Source organism: Crotalus tigris, unplaced genomic scaffold (assembly GCF_016545835.1).
Source record: "Crotalus tigris isolate CLP2741 ecotype Arizona unplaced genomic scaffold, ASM1654583v1 scf7180000018970.2248101, whole genome shotgun sequence".
NCBI classification, from domain to species: Eukaryota; Metazoa; Chordata; class Lepidosauria; order Squamata; family Viperidae; genus Crotalus; species Crotalus tigris.
In genome coordinates this window covers 611,679-633,467 of record NW_024097302.1, presented here as the reverse complement: position 1 = coordinate 633,467, position 21,789 = coordinate 611,679, and the positions used below count along the sequence as shown (strand labels likewise).

Sequence of the window (21,789 nt, the reverse complement as noted above, 5' to 3'; positions counted from 1 at the left end):
GTGGTTGAGAACAATTTCTAGTCTCAAACCCTGTTGACAGTGTCTAACACCCATGCATCTGTAGTGATGGCTGTCCAAGTGCTGGAATAAGGGACCAGCCGGCATCTGTAGTGGTGACTGCCCAAGTGCTGGAATAAGGGGCCAGCTGGCTTCCTATGGGAAGTGAGACTGTGAGGTCACTTGCCTCGTTCAGAGGAACGGCCCCTCGGTCTTGAAGGGGCCGCTTGGCCTGGATCTGTGGTCTGCTTCTGCATGCTGAACGATCCTGCTGTCGTTCTTGTCTCTGAAAGGAATAGAGGGATGCCTGGGCCCAGTCCCAGGATGGAGCTGGTCGAAAGGCAGCCTCCTGTAACTGCTCTGTGACATGAGTTAACCAGAGTTTTACGTTTGTCCTTACCTTCAGTTAAGTATGGTCCTAGTGCCTTACCACAGAGATGTCCACCTGTGTAAGGTTTAGAGGCCAGACGCCACTTGGTCTTGGTGTCTGCTCGCCAATTCCTGGGCCAAAGGAACCTTCGTGCTGAGATGTCTGCAGCGATGGTCTGGCAGTGTATCTAGCCATGTGCAGAGAAGCGTCGGCTAGGTACTGGGATGTAGCCACTAACTTACCCAGATTTTGGTGAGCTCTGAGCTGGTCTGGAGGGATCCTGTCCTGGAGCTCACGTAACCCAAGGGCTGAAGCCCTAGCGAAGAAGGCCATGGACGTTGCCGCCCTTGTTGCCCAGGCTGATGCCAGATGGGAACTACGCAATGCGGAGTCAATCTTTTTATCCTCCGCCCTAAGTGCCTCATTTATGTCCCCAGGGATGTTAACATTGGGAGACAATGAGTTCAAGGCTCATCAATCTCAGGAATCTCCAATAGGGAGGCCAGGGAACGGGCAACATTGAATAATGTTCTCTCTACTGCACCGGGGCTTAAGAAGGATCCTAAGTTCTCCCATTGTTCTTGAACTATATTCAGAAAAAGGGGAGGGCAGGGAATATTGTTCTGCGAGACTGAGGGCTTGGTGTATATGGCGTGGGGACCCCTGGAGGTGGGGTCTCCTGTTCTTGGGGGAGGTTTGCACTAGTGCAGGCCCTGAGTAGCAGGGAATTAAAGAATGAATGGTCAAAGAGACCGACAGGAGGGGTGGGGTCAGAGGGAGTGATGCCCTCGTCCTCAAACAAAATCAGGCCAGATTGTTCAGCCCCTGTAGATTCCAAATCCGATGAGGGATCCTCCATCAAATCTGGAGATTGTGGATGATACGTGGCCTGGGGGGGGTGTCTGTGGTGTTGGAGGCCATAAATTGAGCCACAGCCTGGGCTATCATGGACTGGAGGAGGTTTGGGTTCAGGGCCTGGTTCTCAGGAGGGCGAAGTCCTGCTGCAGTGGGAGTGAATGTGGCCTGGGGCCCTGAGGTGTCCTGACCGGTTATACCCCTCCCTGAAGCCACTGTTAGGTTTGAATCTGACTCAGGAATTCCCCTGGGGGGAGACCAGGCCCCTGGGGCTGAGGCACTGTACGAAGAAAGGGGCTCCAAAATAGACCTTCCCATCGTGTCTGTCAGATCTGGGGAGGCCGCTCTCAGTCTTTGGCACCCTTCCTCCCTCTGTGGCTCCCTGCTTGGCCGGGCTCGCTTGGTGGTGCTCTTACCACTTGCCTCTGATTGGCGACTCCTCTTGGCCGGCTCGGTGCCTTTCTCTGCCATGATGAGTTGCTCTGGTCTCAACCTTGGCAAAACGCCCCCCTCGGCGCTGTACTTCACCAAGGGAGTCTACAGAGATACTTCAGCCCAAGAGGGGGATGGGCGGGGAGTTAATGGGCACCCCGATCACTTGGGATCGATCCGGCCCTCCCCGGTCGAACCTGCTCTCTCGACGATCCTGCCACCGATGATGTAATACTGCCTTCAGAAGAAAGTTCCAGGCAGTCTGGCCTCAGCCACACACAAAATGGCCACCAATGACTTCAGGCACACTCAAAATGGCCGCCGAGGCTTCAGCCCCACACAAAATGGCCGCCGGTGACTTCAGCCACCCACAAAATGGCCACCAGTGACTTCAGTCACACTCAAAATGGCCGCCGAGGCTTCAGCCCCACACAAAATGGCCGCCGGCGACTTCAGCCACCCACAAAATGGCCGCCAGTGACTTCCGCCACTCACAAAATGGCCGCCGAGGGCCTCACCCACATACAAAATGGCCACCGGGGGCTTCAGCCACACCCAAAATGGCTGCTGGGAGGCAATTCAAAATGGCGGCCGCCAATTTCGCGCCCTAAAAAACGGCCGTTGGAAGAAGGCCTTGAGGCCTAGGGTCTAAGCTGCAACGAGCCCTCGTTCAGGTGAATCGCCTGGGCTCCTAAAGCAGCTGGTGGCATGTGATTAGGCCGGCTGGAAAAGCTGTCGTCCAAGGCCTGACAGGCCCTCCCGGCTCCGAAAATTGGGAGAAGGCCTTGAGGCCTAGGGTCTAAGCTGCAACGAGCCCTCGTTCAGGTGAATCGCCTGGGCTCCTAAAGCAGCTGGTGGCATGTGATTAGGCCGGCTGGAAAAGCTGTCGTCCAAGGCCTGACAGGCCCTCCCGGCTCCAAAAATTGGGCCGCGCCCAAATTCTCACCTGCTGCTCTCTGCTGGGGCTGAGGGACCTGGGAAGGCTCCCTCCAGGCTTGATGAGGCTCTGAAAACGACCTAAATCAAAGGTTTGATCTTGCTGTCCCTAACTGAGGAAAACAAAGAAGGGAAAAGTTTCCCCCCCCCCCAGAGGGAGAGGATTGTGAGTCTGTCAGCCTGAATAGGCTTCAGACTGGGATAATTGATCTTTCTTCTAGATATAATCGATTCTGAATCAATAATAAAATAACAAATAATAATAATAGCCTGAGCTAAGTAATTAAATAGAATTAAACAGTCTTCTGCTCCAGGAGCGAAGACAAAACGCGTCTTGGGGCAAAGAGACTAAGTCTAAAACTGGGGTGCAGTTGGCACAGAGGGGGCGGTACTAAATTTCAGACTTAGTCTAATTGGAGCAGATAGATTAAGACAACCCATCCGTGGGTTCTCCATCCAATCATGCTGGAGAACATCTGTTTCATGCTTATGTATCCAAAACAGTTATGCTGAATTCTCAAGGCTCTGCATTCCGTAGCTGAGAGCAGTGTCAAGACGGGTTTATTTTGGACGCAAAATAATTTTTTCTCAGAGTGGAAATAAGGAGATCCTTAAAGAGCAGATCGTCACTTATTATTGAGATCTGGACATATCAAATAGCTATAGAAACCTGTCTTTCACCTAAGCCTCTGTCCAGAAAACAGGAGATCAATCAAAAATAGTGCCCCATTCTCTTTCAATGATAAATATACTACAACTGCATCATATTTCTTACAACACTGTCATGGTAAACTAATGTCTGGAAGGCCTTTATATAAAACAGTTTGATTTCTCTTTTTTGTCTTTCCTCAGCCTCCATAGTTAAATAGAGAGGGCTCTTCTTGGTTAGAAATTGCACCTGGGAAAACCAACCCTAAATTATCTTTCATACATGAGGAGTGTTGTGCAAAATGAAGCAGGATGATTCTGCATTGTAGAAAGGGAATCAAGGACCTTCATTTTAATCAGTGATGTAGTCACTAAGCACACACAGTGACTCAGCAGTCATTGAAGTGAATATTTCTTTCTTCTGCTGCATTTTAACAGCATGGTAAATTTTTCATTCTTGCTCAGTCCAACTGACTGTAGACCACAGGGCAATGATGCTTAAAATATTAAATATCCTGCAGTGCAGGAAAAGAAAATGATACTAATGTGGTTGGATTATTTTCATTCGTATTCTGTACTATGACAAATATATTCTGTCAGGTTATTTAAATGTTGACTCATCACCACCACCACTCTAAATAAATGCATAAACCTCTTTCTTTATGCTAGTCATTGGATTATTTTATTCTCAAAGGGAGGGAGAGTAAACATCATGTACTATACACTTATCTTGAATGTACTAGTGCAGGCCCCAACTTGAATTTCACCATAGAACGTGAAAAATCAGTGTTGGTCAATACATACAGTAAATGAGAAAATATCCCAATGAGGTAGTATAAGGTCTTTCTGAATCAGCCTCTCCTACTGAAATTTAGGCTGTTGCTGCAAAAGCATTATGTATCCTGATTTAAGTTGTACAAAACAAAGGTGGAATAGAATTTAATAGCATAAATAAAGTTATAAATTGCTATTACTTTAGATAAAGTCTTGCTAAATCTATTACTACACATAAGCTGTGCCTTGGATACTTTTATTTGATGATTTAGCTTTCCGTCTTTTAGTTACTGGTTTGTTGAAGTAAAAAAAATGAGCCAATGTGAAAAAATGAATATTTGATGTTTACGTTTATTAGTAGATGTTTCCTACATACATTCAGAGATCTGTAGATTAGTTGTGGTAGATAATAATCTTTAATATTAATCAGCAGGAATGCATAAAGTGCTTCCAAGGAGAACAGAGTGCCCTTTTCTTCCCAAGAAACTAGTAAACATCAGTCCCTTTCTCTGCAGTTATAGCAAAAGTTTTATTGGTGCAATAAACATCTTTACAAGTACAAGTACTTACATGCAGTTCTTTATTCCTGCAAGATGTCCTGCATATATACTTTCCTCCACATATGTACTCTTTACTCCATCTCTTTTTTCTCTCCCCTGTCTTTTTCACTGTTTTCATCCTCCCTGGGCAAGAATGAAAGTGGGCAAGAGGATGGGAGAAGGAAATAGTTTGGTCTTATAGGTAGTCTTTGATATAAGACCATTTGTTTAGCAACCATTCAAAGTTCAGTGGCACTATAAAAAGTGACTTGTCGCTAGTCCCCACACTTATGACCATTGCCTCATGTCTGACGTCACATGATCGCACTTTGACGTATTTACGACAGTTGCAACATCCCGGTGTGGCATCACTATTTGTGATATTCCTAGCCAAGTTGGACAAAGTCAATGGTGAAGCCAAATCTGCATAACAACTGCAATGAAAAAAGGTTGTAAAATTGATCGGTCACACGATGGCTCACTTAAGACCTCATTGCTTAGTGACAGAAATTCTGATCACAATTGTAGTTATAAGTTGAAGACTATGGATAGTTAGAAAGCATCTTTCAACAGTAAGTAAATCCAAGAAGAAAGTTTTGTGAAGGAAGATAAAGGTGGAGAGCAGCAGAAAAAAACCATATATACTCAGGTTTTAAAGTGGGCAGAGTTTCTACTTAGTCAGTCCAGAAAACTGAGAGTTAGGGAGTTAAAAGAATGCTAAAATGAACTTTTACTCATGGCAAATGACACATTCCATAAAGCAAAGCCAGTTGCAGTGTAGGCCTCTGGCCTAGATGGAATTGGGAGTATCGATTTTTTTTTTAAAAAGTATCCACAAAATCTTTCTTGAAAATTTGAGAGTTTGTTAAAGAGCTGAAAACAAAAGAATTTTCAGTGAAGAAACATTTTTAACAAAACTGTTATACTAATCAGTATAAAATTCCATTTTGATTCATGCAAATGTTAGGGACTTCTGAGAGTGTTAACGATTTTTGAACTTTTTTTTAAAAAAAAAGGTAGCCAGTAACTTAGACCAAATTTTCTAATCCACATCAACTGGTACAGAATTACTCTGATCATCTTTTTCTCTCATTATATAAAATACTGTGACTTCTTTATTGACTGTCTTGCATTATTTATTTATTTGTAGATTTTTGTGGGTGACATGATGGCTCAGTGGTTAAAGATGCTGACAGCCCAGGTTCAAGACCTAAGCGCTACACAATGGATGATTGCTCGTCCTTGCTCCAGTTCCTGCCCACCTTAGTAGTTCAGGAGCATACAAATGCAAGGACATAAATAGGTGTACCACTTTGAGGGGAAGTCAACGGCATTCCCTGTGCCTTGCCATATAGTCATGCTGGCCCTATGACTACAGAAATGTCTTTGGAAAACACTGGCTCCCTCTGCTAAGAATTGGAGATGAGCATCGCCCCTTGAGTTGGACACAACTGGACAAGGGAAACCTTTACTTTTATTAGATATTTATCTTGCCTTTATTACTTTATAAGTAACTCAAAATGGTGAACGTACTTGGCACTCTTTCCTCCTTTTATTTTCCCCACAACAATAACTTTGTATAGGCTGAAAGAGACTGATTGGCTTAAAGTTATCCAACCAGTTTTTCATGCCTAAGTCAAGACTAGAACTCAGCCACCTGGTTTGGACCTTAAGCACTATACCAAACTTGGTTGTATGGCAACTTCTCTGGTAAGGCCTTAGCTACCAGTGTCTTATTATTCTTGTTCCCAGTTGGCATCAGCATATTTGATCACTGGGTCTCATTCCTTTACTGCATTTTACATATGATAATAACAAGAAGGATTTGAGGCAGTAATATATTAGTAATAAGAGTGGGAAGGTAATGACACTGTGAAGAATGCGGGACATGTTAATGAGATAAATAATTATTAACTTTTAGAAAACATTTTAGCTGGGCAATTAGGTTATCACAAAACATTGGCTTTTTTTGCTTTCATTTCTAGAAACTCAATATAACATTTAGCTCTTAATAATTCCTTTGCTGTGAGATCTTCCATAGGAAGTGCAGTCCATCCATACGTTTCTTCAGTAATTAGTTCTGATTATTTCTGAAGGTAAAAGATACATCATTGTTTATTTATTGAGCTGTGAATAGTAGCAGTCATTTGATCAATCCTAGTATATTCAGAAGGGAATGGAATAAGATTGTTCTGGAATTGTATTAAATTTACATTTCAAAGCTCATCTGATATTCCAGTATCACTATAAAGACTGAAATTTGCTTCTTTTTTGGATATGAATTTGGCAAGAATGTAGCCTTCAGCACCAAATATATACATGTGTTTGTGTGCTCATGTATGTATCTATGTGTACACATACATAATTTTCATGTAGAATTAAAAAAAAACTGGAAAGAGGATAAAAAAACTAATGAAGAAATATGCAAAACTAACCAGAGAAAAAACAGACAAGAAAATTGGTCTGCAAACCATAGAAAGACATTGAAGGATAAGCTACAAGTTATAGGTAGTGCTCAAGTTACTACCATTCATTTAATGGCCAAAATTAAAAGGCTTTGAAAAAAGTTACTTACAACTGGTACTCACATTTACAAGTAGCGCAGCAGTCCTGTGACTATAGTCACAGGATCAAAATTTGTTGGCATTTGACATGTATTTATGATCACTATTTGTAACCTTCCCACCCAGCTTCCAACAAGCAAAATCAATAGGGAAAGCCAGATTCGCTCAACAACCATGTTACTAACTTAACAACTGCAAGAGATTTGCTTAACAACCATAGCAAAAAAGTTCATAAAATTGGGTGTGACTCACTTAACAACTGCCTTATTTAACAGTGGAAATTCTGGTCCAAATTGTCATAAGTCAAGGACTACCTATAGTTTAAAATCTTGTTATTTCAAGGATAAAAGTTAGAATTTTGTCTTTCTTTTCACTCTGTTTTTTTAACTGTAGAGCAGCCTTGCTGAACCTAGTTCTCCCCAGATAGATTTAAATTCAGATGCCACAATCCTAAGGAACTAGCTGGGATTTGTGGAAAGAGAGAACAGCAGATCATTTATGTCTGTGGGGATGCTCAGTCATCCAGGTCATAGTTGTCTCAAAGGTGCTTTTTCAAAAGGCAACTGGACCAAAACTGATGAAGCTTCTTGGATGAGAAGCGAAAGGTCATCTTCCTCCACCTGGGAAAAACAGTCCAGTTGCCTTTTGAAAAAGCATCTTTGAGACACTAGATCACTTGAATTAGAGTAGGTATAGGAAGGCGAATAGGAACCAACATGCTGGCCAGAGCTTTTTAAGATTTGTGATGGATCACATTTTGGTAATGAAATACAGTCCCTGTAATAGGAGGGCAGAGGTTAAACTTTCTTTGTTATTATCCAGCTTTGGAATGCAGACTGCTTTGTGAGCGAAATCTTATCCCCTGACTTTATAAATCATCCAGAACATTTGAACTATTTTCACCTTAGGTTGTGTTTGAAACCTGTAACCCACTTTGATAATTTCACTTGGATGTAAAGGTGGGATATAAATCAAAACAATAAAGTATTTTTAATTCTTACATTAGATTATCTATCCCGTCTGTGTAGAGAAGAGACTAGGAAAGAAAATTTTCTGTTGTTTGTCTTTGCTATGCTCTCTCTGTCTTTAAGATTAATCTAAACAGTAGCAGTGGCCTAAATATATACAGTCTACAGCAACTTCCTATGGTTTTACTTTGCAACACTGATCATAATGACAATTTTTAATTGTATTTTACTATGAGGTTACCTACAAATTATATTATAAATAGCTTTTGTAAAAAAAAAAGACCTTTCAAGAGATGCCATTTTAACACATGTGTATTTTACAATTTAATTGCTCTATGAAAACAATAAAAATGTTCTTTTATAATTGCTGTAAGAATTACATTGGTGCAATATGAATGGTCCCTGCCCAGTTCCATCAGTTGGCTACTAATTAGTATATCTAAACCTTAACAAGAAACAAGAAATTCAAGAAATTCTCGTAGGTGAAATGTTGTGTTCTTGTTCTGAAATACTAAGAGTTCAAATGATGTATGTACAGGTAGTCCTTCCTTAGCAACCATTCAAATTTATAATGGATCCCCCAAAGGTACTTATGACCTGATTCTAAAGTTCTGGTGGCATAGGAACGCACTCACGCACACACACATTCACACACACACAAAATCACATGTACATATTATGGACACATAGCAACCGCCTTATCTTTATGCCCAGTTGCACCATTCCATGGTCACGTGACATGATTTACTATGGATTTTCTCGCAGGAAACTGGCTGAAAAGGATAGTTTCCAACAAAAAAAAAAAAAACCCACCCATAACAATGCACTGACTGGCTTAAGAATGCAGTGTTCACTTTATGGTCATAGTGTTACCTTAACTACCACCCCAAAAAAGGTTGGAAAATCAGGCTGATCACATAGGTGCCTTGACTTATGACCATCACGACTTAACGACAGAAATTCCAGGCTCTGTAAATGTTTTGTGTTTCTTCTTGTACTGTCATCCTAGCTTCTCACATTTCTATTAGATAAGGGCAAAACATTAGAAAGCATCTTCTCTAAGTGGGCATTTACTGATTGAAAAGTGTGGGCTGCCAAGGAGACTTGAGAGGGACAAAAAGAACTCTTAGTGGCAACAACATTAATACCCTCTAACATTTTCAAAAGTAAAGCTGAAAAGCATCACCAAAATAAATTCAAATAAAATGCTGAAGCGCTTTAAGAATAAGACAGAAAGACAAAATAAACTCCCAGCTTTTCACAGCAGAAAACTACTTGAGAATTTGAACTGACAATTGCAAGACAGTTTTAGGATAAACATTACAATTCTAGCAGCAGCAGGAATCATACACATTGTAGATTATTCCAAAGGAAGGCCAAGAGTATATATCCTAAGTTTTTCTGTGCCTTGGGATGAGTTCCTCTTGGGATGCCTTTGCCAGAAGAAGGAGGCACCCTTCTGATTGCCCTTTTCTGCACCAGTTCTTGTATACCTACTGTAGAAGCATGACTTGATTGTCCAGAACAGGGGAAGTGTGCAAACTTTATCTCCTTCCCTTACAGTTCCTGGGATCAGTTGCTGGCTCAAATGCCTTCCTTGAACAGGGAGCTTCTTCCATTTATGAGAGGGTTAGTTAATATTATTGTCTGCATGCATAAATGTTGCGTTATTTCAAAATGATTTAAAGTATAAAGCTTTTTTGGACTACTATTTACATTTGACTCTCCTGCTGTCTCTCTCTTTCCCTTTTTTCCAGCCAATGTTTTCAGTTGCACCAAGCCTAGCCACCAATGCTTCAACAGCCTTTAACCCCTATTTGGGGCCAGTTTCTCCTGGCTTGGTCCCAGCAGAGATCTTGCCAACAGCACCAATGCTGGTTGCAGGGAATCCTGGTGTGCCAGTTCCTGCTGCTGCTGCTGCAGCAGCACAGAAGCTAATGCGGACGGACAGATTGGAGGTAGGAAATAATTTGGATCCCAGTTATGGTTGTTTTGATCAGCCAGGTATGGCTCATTGGTTCTGTAAATGTAATCCTACTTGGGATATTTTGTGGAAGAAAGTGCTATTCGGAGAAAAGCCTTTGCCCATCAGCAGTATAATAATGTGATTATAACATATCAGCCTAATCTTGAAAAGGAACTAATGGATTTCAAACCCCACCAATTTCTGTACTTATCAAAACATTATTATTCCTAACAAGAACAACATTAAAAGCAAATAGATCTTCATCTGCAATAAACTAGGATTAGATTCACACAATGTGCTGAATTGGTTTATTGAACTAAACCATCTTCTGTGTTTGCACAATACTTTCAATTACAAGCTAACTAAACAACCTGGCTTCAAATACGATGGCTCACAAAAAATAATAGTAATAAGGTTAAAACTCAGCTCAGCATGTGGTGAAGATGCCAGGTCTTTAACTTGCCCAATAGAGCAAGTTGTATTGGATATTGGAGTCCAATGCAGAGCTGAATATGCTTAAGTCTTTGCATAGACAAAGTAGCTAGGCCAGTAGCCTAAGCAGTATACTGGGTGGCCCATATAAATTATTTTTTTCCAGCTTTTTTTCTTGTAGTTTTCATGTTAGAGGAGTGTAGAAAACCTCAAAGACAAAAAACATTCTTTAAAATCAATCCCCCCCACGTCAATTATATTGGTTTAAAGCTGGCAATTTTGTGACCAAATTCCATCAGACTTTTTTCAGAAGCACAGGAAGGTCGTGGGTTACTCATCCTTCCATGATTTGAATCCTTTGCTTATCTTAACATTTTTGTATCTGATAAATTTATAGGCAATTAATGAACTTCATTCAAAATCTAGCCAGTTTTTTAACGCCCTGCAGAGTGCATAACTGTAGTTAAATCCTTAAAATCTTATATCAAATGATGAATCGTTGTCGCATATCTTTCTTTTAGAGAAAGAAAAATATTACAGGTAGTCCTTTACTAACAATCATTCATGTAGTGACCATTCAAAGCTGCAATGGCACTGAAAAAAATGGCTTGTGACCATTTTTCACACTTACAATGGTTGCAGCATCCTAATGCTCACATAATCAAAATCCGGATACTTGGCAACTGGCCCATAGTTATGACGGCTGCAGTGTCCTGGGGTCATGTGATCAAGCAAAGTCAATGGGGAAGCAGATTTCACTTAACAACCATGTTACTAACTTAACAACTTCAGTGATTTGCTTAACTGTGGCAAGAAAGGTCATAAAGTGGGCCCAAACTCATTTAACAGCTATCTTACTTAGCAACGGAAATTTTGGTCTCAATTGTGGTCGTAAGTTGAGGAGTACCTGTAAGGCAATTTCTCCTTCCTTCCCCAAAACAATGAAAGGGAAAGGACTCAAACTTCTGTCCCTGTTCTCTCTGATAACATCAGCCACCTTTCTACACAGCAGCTGGGCGAAAAAGCGTTGTTGATTTTAAATAATGGCTCTAGCCACCTAAAGTTTTATTGGCGCTGGTATTGATTATATGGCATCAAGCCAGGGTCAGTTTTTAGCAACTACCTACATAGGTTTTCTCTAGGACAATATGTTCCCAACCTGGTATAAATGTACAAAAATCTCCAATTACATTTATCAAGATCTGTAGAGTTAAATTATGAAGGTTATTCAGTTTATGATATTTTAGCTGGCAAATAGCTTTATAGCATGGATGTAAAACTTGATGACATCACGTGATGTATCATGACTTATTGTGATGTTTTGTGCCTGTGAAGAGCTGGGGTGGACGTGGCCTGCAGGCTGCCAGTTTGATACCTTGCTTTATAGTGTTTGTTTCATTTTTTCCCTGATGCAATTTTTTTTAATTGAAATTTTGGGGAAAGGTGGGGGGAGTTGTTCTTATTCATTATACTATATAGAAGTAGCTGAATACTGCTTTTCTCAGTGCTACTTAGCGACAATATGTTTTGTATTGGTTGATGAGGATTTTTGTACAGCTTATTTTATTTGTGGCGAGGTATGGTTGTTGAAGTTTTAGTTTTGGTTCATGTGGGTGGGTTTCTGGGATACTTGGTTTTGCATTCTGCCGTTATACAGTGTAGTCATGAGGATGTCAAGAATGTTGTCTTTTCTCTATCGCTGGTGAATTTCATCCCTAGGCATGTTTTGTTAAAGTTTTGAAGAGTGATTTCAATTTGACTTTATTTTAGAATGACCAAGATGTCATTGGTACATTTGAATTCCTATAGTTATTGATCATATTCTTTTATGCCATCTGTACATCTTAGTCATAGTCATATTCTTTTTCCAGGAATAGTTTCTCATCTGAGAGATTTTGATGGGCCTTTTCAGCATCTTATCACATTGTAGTAAACCCAGCCCTCAGCCAATTTTCAGCTGCAGCTTGGACAATGAAGTCTTCTTTATGCTAGTCCACACTCTGTCTGATTTGTCTTTTAAACACAGACAGAAGGGAAGCATAGTGCTTAGTCATGCTGCTTATTCTTTCTGCAATCCACAGAGTATTGGAAAGAAATTATATTAAAGGGGTCAGAACTCTCTAAGTCAGCTTAGTAATAACTGAAATAGAGCAGGATCTATTTTGGTATGGAGGAATAAGTCAGCAAGGAGTTTGAAAATGAGATGGATCTAACCAGGGGCTGTAGAAAAAAAAAATGCCAGCACATCCTTACAAGAGAGGCATTGAACAGTGGCTCGGGATGCTTTCACTTAGAGACTTCTTTGTTTAACAACAAAACTGCCGATCCCAATTATGGACACTAAATGAGGACTTCCTGTATTATTAACAGCTTGGAAAGTCTAAGAAAGCCATCACAGCTAACATGGTCTGTTGACAGAAGCCATGTGGATATTTTGTGCATCACAATTGCATTGCACTGGTGATATGAATTATGTGATATAAAGACAACAACTAAGATATCTAATTTACATCATTTGCATGATGAAGTCATGACACATACTTATCACATATCCCCCTACACATATCACATATCCCCCTATGTCTACAAAGGGCCATCTTGTTGTTGAATTCACATTTTGTTCTTACTTTTATTATTTAGTCAAAAGCTTTAAATGTTATCTGATGTTGTTTCTCTATGTAGCAGTATGAAAACAAAGGCAACTTCTAGTCATCCAGACTCTGTCCTGAATTAAGAGATTACAGGGTTATAAAAAGGGAGTTTGTACAAGGAAGGTAAATAACAATTTTTATTTAAAAATAACAGCCATATAAATCTAATTTTGCAAATTTACTTGCATTAGAAAGCTTTCTGCTTCTGGAAAATTCTTGTAAGACTTCTAATATAACACCCTACTACTTGTAAATTGTAAAGGGAAATTTCTTAGTAGCATGAGAAAAACCATTATTTTATGTTTGTGTCAAATATGAGAAACTATGAGTGAAACAAGTGAGAAACTAACAGAATCATTTTTTTTACACCTTTGGCTGGTGGTGGTGGTGGGGGGAGAGAAACAGGGCTGTTTTATACCAGGTGGGATTATTTAACAATTGCCCCAGTGCAGCATTTGTTCTTAACAATATTTTCAACCCACAAGTTAACCTCCAACTCAGAACTCTTTACAATGATTCTGGCAATACATAGTTACATTAACTAGCAAGATTCATCTTCCAGAAACTAAAAAAAAATATCTACTCCCTTCTTTGTCTGCCTGTGCATCAACTCCTGACAACAGGCTGGAGAAGTTCCTGCAGTTTTCTTGGCAAGAAGTTGTTTGCCATTACCTCGGCTGAGAGAGATTAGATGGACCAAGAGTCACACAGCTGACTTTGTGCCTAGGTCAGAGCTATAATCCTGGTTTCTAGCCTGGTGCTTAACCAGTATGCCAAATTGGCTCTTAGTCTATCTACATAAATTTAAGAAAGAGTATTATCAATCCTTTCTGATAATTACTAATTCTTCCCCATTGACTAGAAAAGCAGAATAGATGTGGTTCCAGTACTATAATACATAAGTATATAGGAAATATATTTTGTGCGGCCAGCGAGTTCTATACTGGAGTAGCTTCCTTTTTAAGGCATTTGGGTTGTTTTTCTTTACCCCTTTTTCTTTGAGAACTAGATCTGCAAAACAGGTCAACTGAATGACTTTTGTGTTCCCATGAAATAACTTACTGAGTGGAGTTAGTTTAATATTGTATATAACTGAACCTGCTTGGATAAAATTTCACTGTCCCAGTTAAACATGCTAATTTCCTTGGTAATGATTCCTGCTGATTTTTCATTCCTACATAGACAAGGAATGTAAGTTACTTTTCATCATATTCTGGTTGATTTGGGAAGGAAGAGGCTCAACATAATTATTGTCTTGGGCAAACATCTGAAATGCTATAGTCACTTTTGCTGGTCAGAGGAGCTAACTGGAAGTGAATTAGACAGTGTACAGTTAGTCCTTGACTTCAGATCATTTGTTCAGCAACCATTTGAAGTTGTGGTGACACTGAATTAAGGGATAGCTAGTCCCCAAAGTGTATTTGTTTATTTATTAAACAAATTTATATAGCCTCACATACAGTGACCCTAGTTGGTGTACAACATTAAAAGTCCACAGTTAAAAATAATCCACAATTACAAACCCACCCCAGCCCCTACCCCATGGCAACAAAAGAATCAAAAGACAACTTGTTCAGCAGTGAATGGGATCCCCAGACCATCTAACAAAACCACGTCTTCAAGGCTTTGCAGAAAACCAATAAGGTGGGAGCTAATTTTTCTCTGGGGAAAATATTATTCAAAGGGAGGGAACCCCCATAGAGAAGGCCCTTTTCCTAGGTCCCACCAGCTGTACTTTCTTGATAGTTGGACACACAACATGTCCTGCCTTTCTTCTCCAGTGGATTGGGTAGATATAATTGGGGAGAGGTGGCCCATCAAATACAAGGTATGGTCATTGCAGTACCCCTGCAATCACAGGATCAAAATTCAGGCATGTAACAGCCCACCCACATTTGGACTGCAAGGGCACTTCAATTCCCCCCACCAAGGTCACACACAGCAGTTTTCTTGTAAGACCAGGGAAGATAGCCTCATATGGCCTGCAGCTGCTTCATGAAGTATAAGATTTGGGCATGCCTCATCAGCAGCAGGAGCAAGAAAATGATAAAAGTCAGCTGGATGGCAGAGTGCAGGATGGCAGGCACTTCAGAATACAGGCTGACAAGAGCAATTGCAGGTGGGACTTGGCTAAGGCCGCTGAGGTTTCCTGGGGCACTATGGCTTTGCTTTAACTTATTTTGACTGTGTGAATGACTGGGAGTTTGCACTGAACTGCAACTCAGGACCATCTCATAGCTCCAGAGTTGTCACATGCTAAGAAGCCCCTGAGTCACTACATAACAAACAGCATCAGAGCTGCGTAATTCAGGGCCGCTTGACACCCCACAAATCATGGTGCAGGGCAGACAAAAAGGATGGACAGGAGGTAGGGGGAAACTGTTGAAGAGAAGCCGCCCCTTACCAAACCTTGGAATAGCTTGGATCAGAGTGGATCCTTTACTAACAACCAATGGAATCCATTTAGCAATAGTAGCGGGGAAGATGTCAGGTGCAAATAACCAGGAACATTTTTAAATTCAAAGCCCAGAAGAGTTTGTTATTGCTATTTCTAATATAAAAATCTAGTCAGGTAATGGTCAAAGCTAAATTGGCACTAGATAAGGGTCAACGGAATTCACAGGGACTGAACTTGGGTCTCTGTGACAACACATTGATTCCAAACTGATGATACATCTAATCCTGCCTTCCAGCTCAGCTTGCAATTTTACAGAATTCCAGAATTATCCCTCGGAAGTGAAGCAATCATATGACATGCTTTATGACCACATCGCTTAGCCTCAGAAATTCTGATCTCAATTACTATCATAATTCAAGGACTATCTGTATATCAACATCAGTAGTTAGAGAAAATAATATTCCAACAATTATGGAATACTGAATTGTTTTGTAAGACTTTGGCCATAGTGAATCAGTCTTCCTGTTTGGACATAGACATAGATTGAGGACAGCTTCAGAGGGCAGGTTGAGGGGAAGAACAACGATTTGTAAACATTTTCTCCAGGGTTGACATTTGCAGGCAGCACTGGAGGAGCTGTAACTGTAAGCTGGGCCTGTGGAGTGTCTGCAATATTGATTAGTAATTGGAAGAAAGCACAGCAAGGATGATGCAAACAGAGAGGAATGACTGAAAGTGCTTTTCTTTTTCAGGGATAATTGGGCAATTTTCGATCTGCTATTATTTGTTTTGCTGAGTCCAGGGGACTTTTCTCTGGAGTGGGATTCCTGCTTTGCTGTGTGTTAAGTAGGGAAATGGAACACAGTCATTCTGCTGTCATTTTCACAGCTCTCAAAGGAAGTCCTGCCAACCAACCAGTGAACCAAGGTTTTTTTTTTCCCCTTCTAGGGCATTAGTTGCAACTTTTTTGGAAGCTGGAGCTCTTACTTTTAGACAGGCAGTCCCCATTCTTCAGAACAATTATTTTGATAATGAATCAGGTCTGCCTGTTCAACTATCATAACATCTTACCCACTATAAATAGGCAGCAGCTATTTGTGTGGGACATGATCAACGTCTCCCTCCAACTACAGACATCTTATTGCTAACATTTACATAGTGGTCTTAAATTTGCCAATTTCTTTTCTATTCACAACCATTCTGTTAAGTAGATTATTATTATCCTGATCACATTGGTGAGAAATAAGTCAAAATAATTTTATTTTCATCAACACATTGAATGTGTTGTAGTGATGTAGTTATGCAGTAGATTATTCATTCCTGTTCAAGAATATTTCCATTTAAATTTCCTAAATGCCTCAGACAGTAGCATCATCAAGCCAGTCACGGCTAATCCCAGAAACTAAGCAACATGAGGCGATGGGTGAGGGTGGGAATAAATTTGGGAATACCTGAAATGAAAGGTGAATTGGGAAGTTGAGAAATATCCTGGAAAAGGCAACTGGTCACAGCTGTAACCTTTACCCAATAATAGCTGGGCCTGAGGATGTCTTTACCTTTAAAAAAATGACTTCACTTAAGACCTCAGTCTGCATTCTGGATGGATTCTCAGAATTCCAAGATAAAACTATCTTACTCTGTATTATTATACCATCTAGCCTGGTATTATTAGAATTGGCTGTTATAATAGACATAGTGCAACAAGCAATGGACAAACAAATCACTTAGCACAACATGTGAGATCAGACAATAGTTAGCATTGTCTTGTTGTGGAACTTTCAAGGTTCTGACAGACAGAGACAGAGATAAATAAAGTAGAACTCCAAGGCTTGCAAATTCCCCAAAAGTGAAACCAAGTCTGGAGACAACACGAAACAATTCCCCAATACAAAGTTAAATCCCACCCATAGAACTATGCAAACAACTACGTTCCCCAATACATATTCTCGGTGGGTTTTTTACGCAACGCCAAGCCTGCAGTCCCAGGAGCAGCCGATGACCTTGGGACAAAATATTATTTTGACTAGTGAAGCACCTGGCAACCCCCCTCTCTCCGTTCTATGTGGCAACCGAAAATGAGTATGAAAATTGGCTGCAGCCATGCTCATTTGTAGAGTTGACAGAACTATATAACCTTCTATCTTTAGAGTGTTCTGAGGATACCAGTTCTAGAAAGCTGATTGATATAACTGAATTGTGGTCTCTATTAGTAGTATGAATTCTGTTCAACTTCACACTGTTTGTCTTTTAAATAAGCAGTGAGATAACCTTATAGCTCCACAAATCAGTCCAGTTAAGTAACTTTAAAATAGTTAAGATCAGATACCAGGTTGGAGAACAGTGACATAAAGTGCATTTTTAGCGTTTATTTAATATGCTCTAAAGTTCTGGATATCCCACAGAGTGAGAGATACTATTTCCTTCCTTCCTTCCTTCCTTCCTTCCTTCCTTCCTTCCTTCCTTCCTTCCTTCCTTCCTTCCTCCCTCCCTCCCTCCCTCCCTCCCTCCCTCCCTTCTTTCTTTCTTTCTTTTACATTATAGTATCGAGAACAGGTTGAAGTTGTATAAACTTTTATTAAAGTTAAACAGTACATGGATAAGAAACCATTTGAGAACTATATGAACGAACAGGGATTTAATTGAAATAAATAAAGCAACTATAGAAAACTATTTCTGAAGTTGTCCAACTAAAGAAATTATTTATCTTGTAAACAAAACAAAGACTTTATCAATTATGACATATTCATAGTACCCTCAAACTAGATGAACCAGTTATATTTGGCTTGATTCATGATAAATCATGATTTACACACTACAATGGCAGGTTCATGCTAAATGCTGAAACAAAAGTCTAACAAAAATGCTACTTTATTGATTGGTTGTCTTGTACAAACGGTGGTTTTCAGAATTTAAATGTTTTGATTTTGCCAGAAGCGTAGACAAGTTCATTGTCCATTTCACTGTAATGTTCACTTCGGTGAACATAAGGAAAGCTCCTTCCCAAATGGAAGAACTGTATTGGCAGTGTTTTTATAGGGTGTCCAAGTCCATAAGGATATGCTTTGGAAGCAAATAACAATAATAACACGGACAATACACTTCGTAAATTAAAGACATATATAGATTTAAAATAAACTATAGAGGACTTCTTAATTCACCCAACCTATCTCAACGCCTGAAAGAATGTCTAAATTTTCAAGACCTTTCACAACATCAGGGTTGGAGCGATACAGCTCATGAAAGTGGGTTGTTCCAGAGGATACGTGCTACCACAAAGAAGTAAGGCTTCCTACTTTCCAAAAGATTAATATTGTTTAATCAAAGGACAGAGACTACTAGGGATAGGGCCCCCCGCAACTAGTCAGATCTTATGCCACCAAGGGCTCTATGGTGGTCACCACTACCATGACTTTACCTGGAAGTGAAGCTACTGTGATCTGCCCATTCTGTCCCATGCTGAACAAGCTGTAGCTTCCAAATGGTTTTCAAGACAGGTCCTTGTATTACATTCCAATAGTCCACTCTTGAAGTGAGGAGAGCATGAGTGATAAACTGGAGAGCTCTTGATACTGGTACAAGTGTAACTGGCACACTAGATGAATATAAGCAAAGACCTTCTTGGCTAGAGCTGCCCCGTGTTCTTCAATCAAGAGTGTTCAAGAAGATCCTCAGATTATACACTGGCTTAAATGGAGAATTTCAATCCCATACAAGATTACAGATGGACAGTCCCAATTTTGGAGAGTCCAGATATCCACAGTCATGTTGATTTAGAAGGGTCAAGTGTTGAGCCTCAAAGCAAATACAGATGCGGTCCTATAGGCCAATCTCTTGCCTCCTGTCAACCACCCATAGGGAAAGCAGGAGAACCACCATAACCCATTGCCCAGCACACCAGTCCCCATAGCAGATCCGCACAATATAAAAATCCTCTTATATCAAGGAGCACCATCATATTGCTCCCATTCTGTGTTTACCAAATGTCATTGGCAAGATTGATCTATGCTATTTCCATTCTGTGCCCTGATGTGAAATGGATCTGGATTTCTTCTAAGATATGAAAAGGAAAATTGGGACACTGGATACATAAGGTATTTTCCATAATTGTTGTCTCTGTCCATCGCTTTTGAGAGGTAGTCATATTACTGCCTCTTTTAAGTTCAGAGAAACTACCTCCTCCCTCAGATGTCAACATCACCCCTTGGATCCAAACACAAGTTAACAACCCAGAAATGAAATGAATCTAAGAAAACTTTGGCCATCTACAGTCTGTCCATTTTCTTGTTATATAGAAAACTAAGGTTAGCCTTCCTGAGAAATTGATTGGTCTGGCCTAACCAATGGGACTAACATCAGGTTTGCAAGTCTGATTGTGTTTTACATCCTTCTCCTTATAGTTGAATTCAATGAATTGTGCCCAAGTATTATCTGGTAGTTTTGGATTTGGAAAATCCATCATCCTGGCAAGAGAGTTTATGCATCTCTGTGAAGGTCATCTTTCTGACTTTTAAGAGACACAGGACCCCTCACACATGGTCAGATACCCTTCTGTATTTAGCAATCAATGTAAATTTTAAACTGATAATTATCGGTTGGCACACTGCAATTCACTGTGCTGCCTGAAAGGCAATCTCAGGAGAATCTGCCATCTCAGACAATTTTCAGGAAGCCTGTTTCATAAATCTCACACTGGATATGAAATCAGTATGTCATTTTCTATTTTTTTCTCCCTTCCTTTCAATCAGGTCTGCGTTTTGGAGACTGCCTAGATAAGTCCTTGCAATTTCTTTGGTGAGGTTTTTCAGAATTTTTTCCCAGTTTAACTGCTACACCAAACTGGCTGTCTTTCTTATCAATGCATATTATAAGAGATTTAGAACATAAGCTGCAGATTGTTCCCTCTTAAGGCCTAATTAGAACCACTTTGGTGTAGTGAGACTCTGAGTTCTAATCCAGATTTAGGCATAAATCTGGCTGAATGACCTTGGGCCAGTCCAGTTACTTTCTCTGAGCCCTAGGAGGTGGCAAAGGCAAACCACTTCTGAAGAACCTTGTCAAGAAAGCTATAGGGACTGACCATGCAGTTTCTGAGAATTGAGGGCAATTGAATTCAGAATGAAAGAAAAAGACGTGATTGCCTTGGACATACAGATTGAAGGAAACCTTTTTATGCCTCTCATTGATGCTTGCTTACCTTTCATTTAGTATGATTCACAATAAAGTCTGAAATAATTGCAAGAGAGTGATATTCACATTACATTATTTTCTTTGGTTCACTTTCAAATATTCATCATAACCCTTTCTGCATGTTAAATTACAGTTTTAATCTTAATAATGAAAAAACCTATTAATTTTAGAAGTGAGGAACAAGATTTTAAAAAATTACATATACTTGTGCCCCCTCATGTGTCGAAATTGTGAACAGCAGTGATAATAAATGCAGCTGATGTCTTGTGTAGCTAGCTAATAGAGTTCAGAAAATGCTGTGTCAAAATCTACACTGCAATTTCTTAGAAGGGTTGCTTTATTTTTTAAAAGATATATCTGTTTTCTACCTTATTTTCACTATGCATAGAAATTCTTTGGAATTTCTCTTGGAGATGTTTTTGAACATATTATTTAAGGTGGTAGAAGGACCATTCCTATTGTTATATTCTGCTATACAGATTTCCCCAACAACCTGAAGCTTCATGATATGTTAATTGAACTCTGAGACTACTGGAGAGATGGCTGTATATTAAAGGATACACTACCCAAAAGTATTTGAGATGTTGGATTAGGAATAGAAAAACCTAAGAGTCCATTCTTAGCCATGACCACTTAATTATTGTTTCTCTGCCGAATCTACTTCATAGGGTTGCCATTGCCATTGAGAGACCAAAGTGAAGTAAAGCTGTGTAAGGACTTTGGGGAAAGATGGGGATAAATCTAGTAAACAAATAACTCAATAAATAAATAAATAGATAAATAGAAAGAGATTCAGTTTTGTCTAGTGGTTGACCAGGCTAGAAACTAGGAGACCATGAATTCTAATCCAGCCATGTATTAGCGATGAAAGCTAGCCGGATGACATTGGCCCAATCAATCTCTCTTAACCCAGTTCACCTCACAGGGTTATTGTTGTGGAAAATAGGAGGAAGAAAGAGTATTAGATATGTTCACTGCCTTGAGTTGTTTACAAAAAAATAAAGGTGGGATATTAAATAAATGCAAGATGATGACATAACCAAAATATTGTCCATTAAAAACCATAAAGAAC

General features: G+C 40.0%; 1 protein-coding gene across 17 annotated transcripts in view; it reads left to right on the top strand.

Annotated features, from left to right (window-relative positions):
• MBNL1 (muscleblind like splicing regulator 1) overlaps positions 1–21,789 on the top strand; it is a 195,100-nt gene that overhangs the window by 154,185 nt on the left and 19,126 nt on the right. For 10 of the 17 annotated variants that reach the window (XM_039357999.1, XM_039358011.1, XM_039358003.1 and 7 more), the window contains 2 exons: positions 9,647–9,712; positions 9,841–10,041. In XM_039357999.1, coding sequence (XP_039213933.1) covers positions 9,647–9,712; positions 9,841–10,041 — 267 coding nt within the window. The remainder of the gene's footprint in view (positions 1–9,646; positions 9,713–9,840; positions 10,042–21,789) is intronic. The other 7 variants (XM_039358013.1, XM_039358010.1, XM_039358009.1 and 4 more) reach the window with 1 other exon arrangement.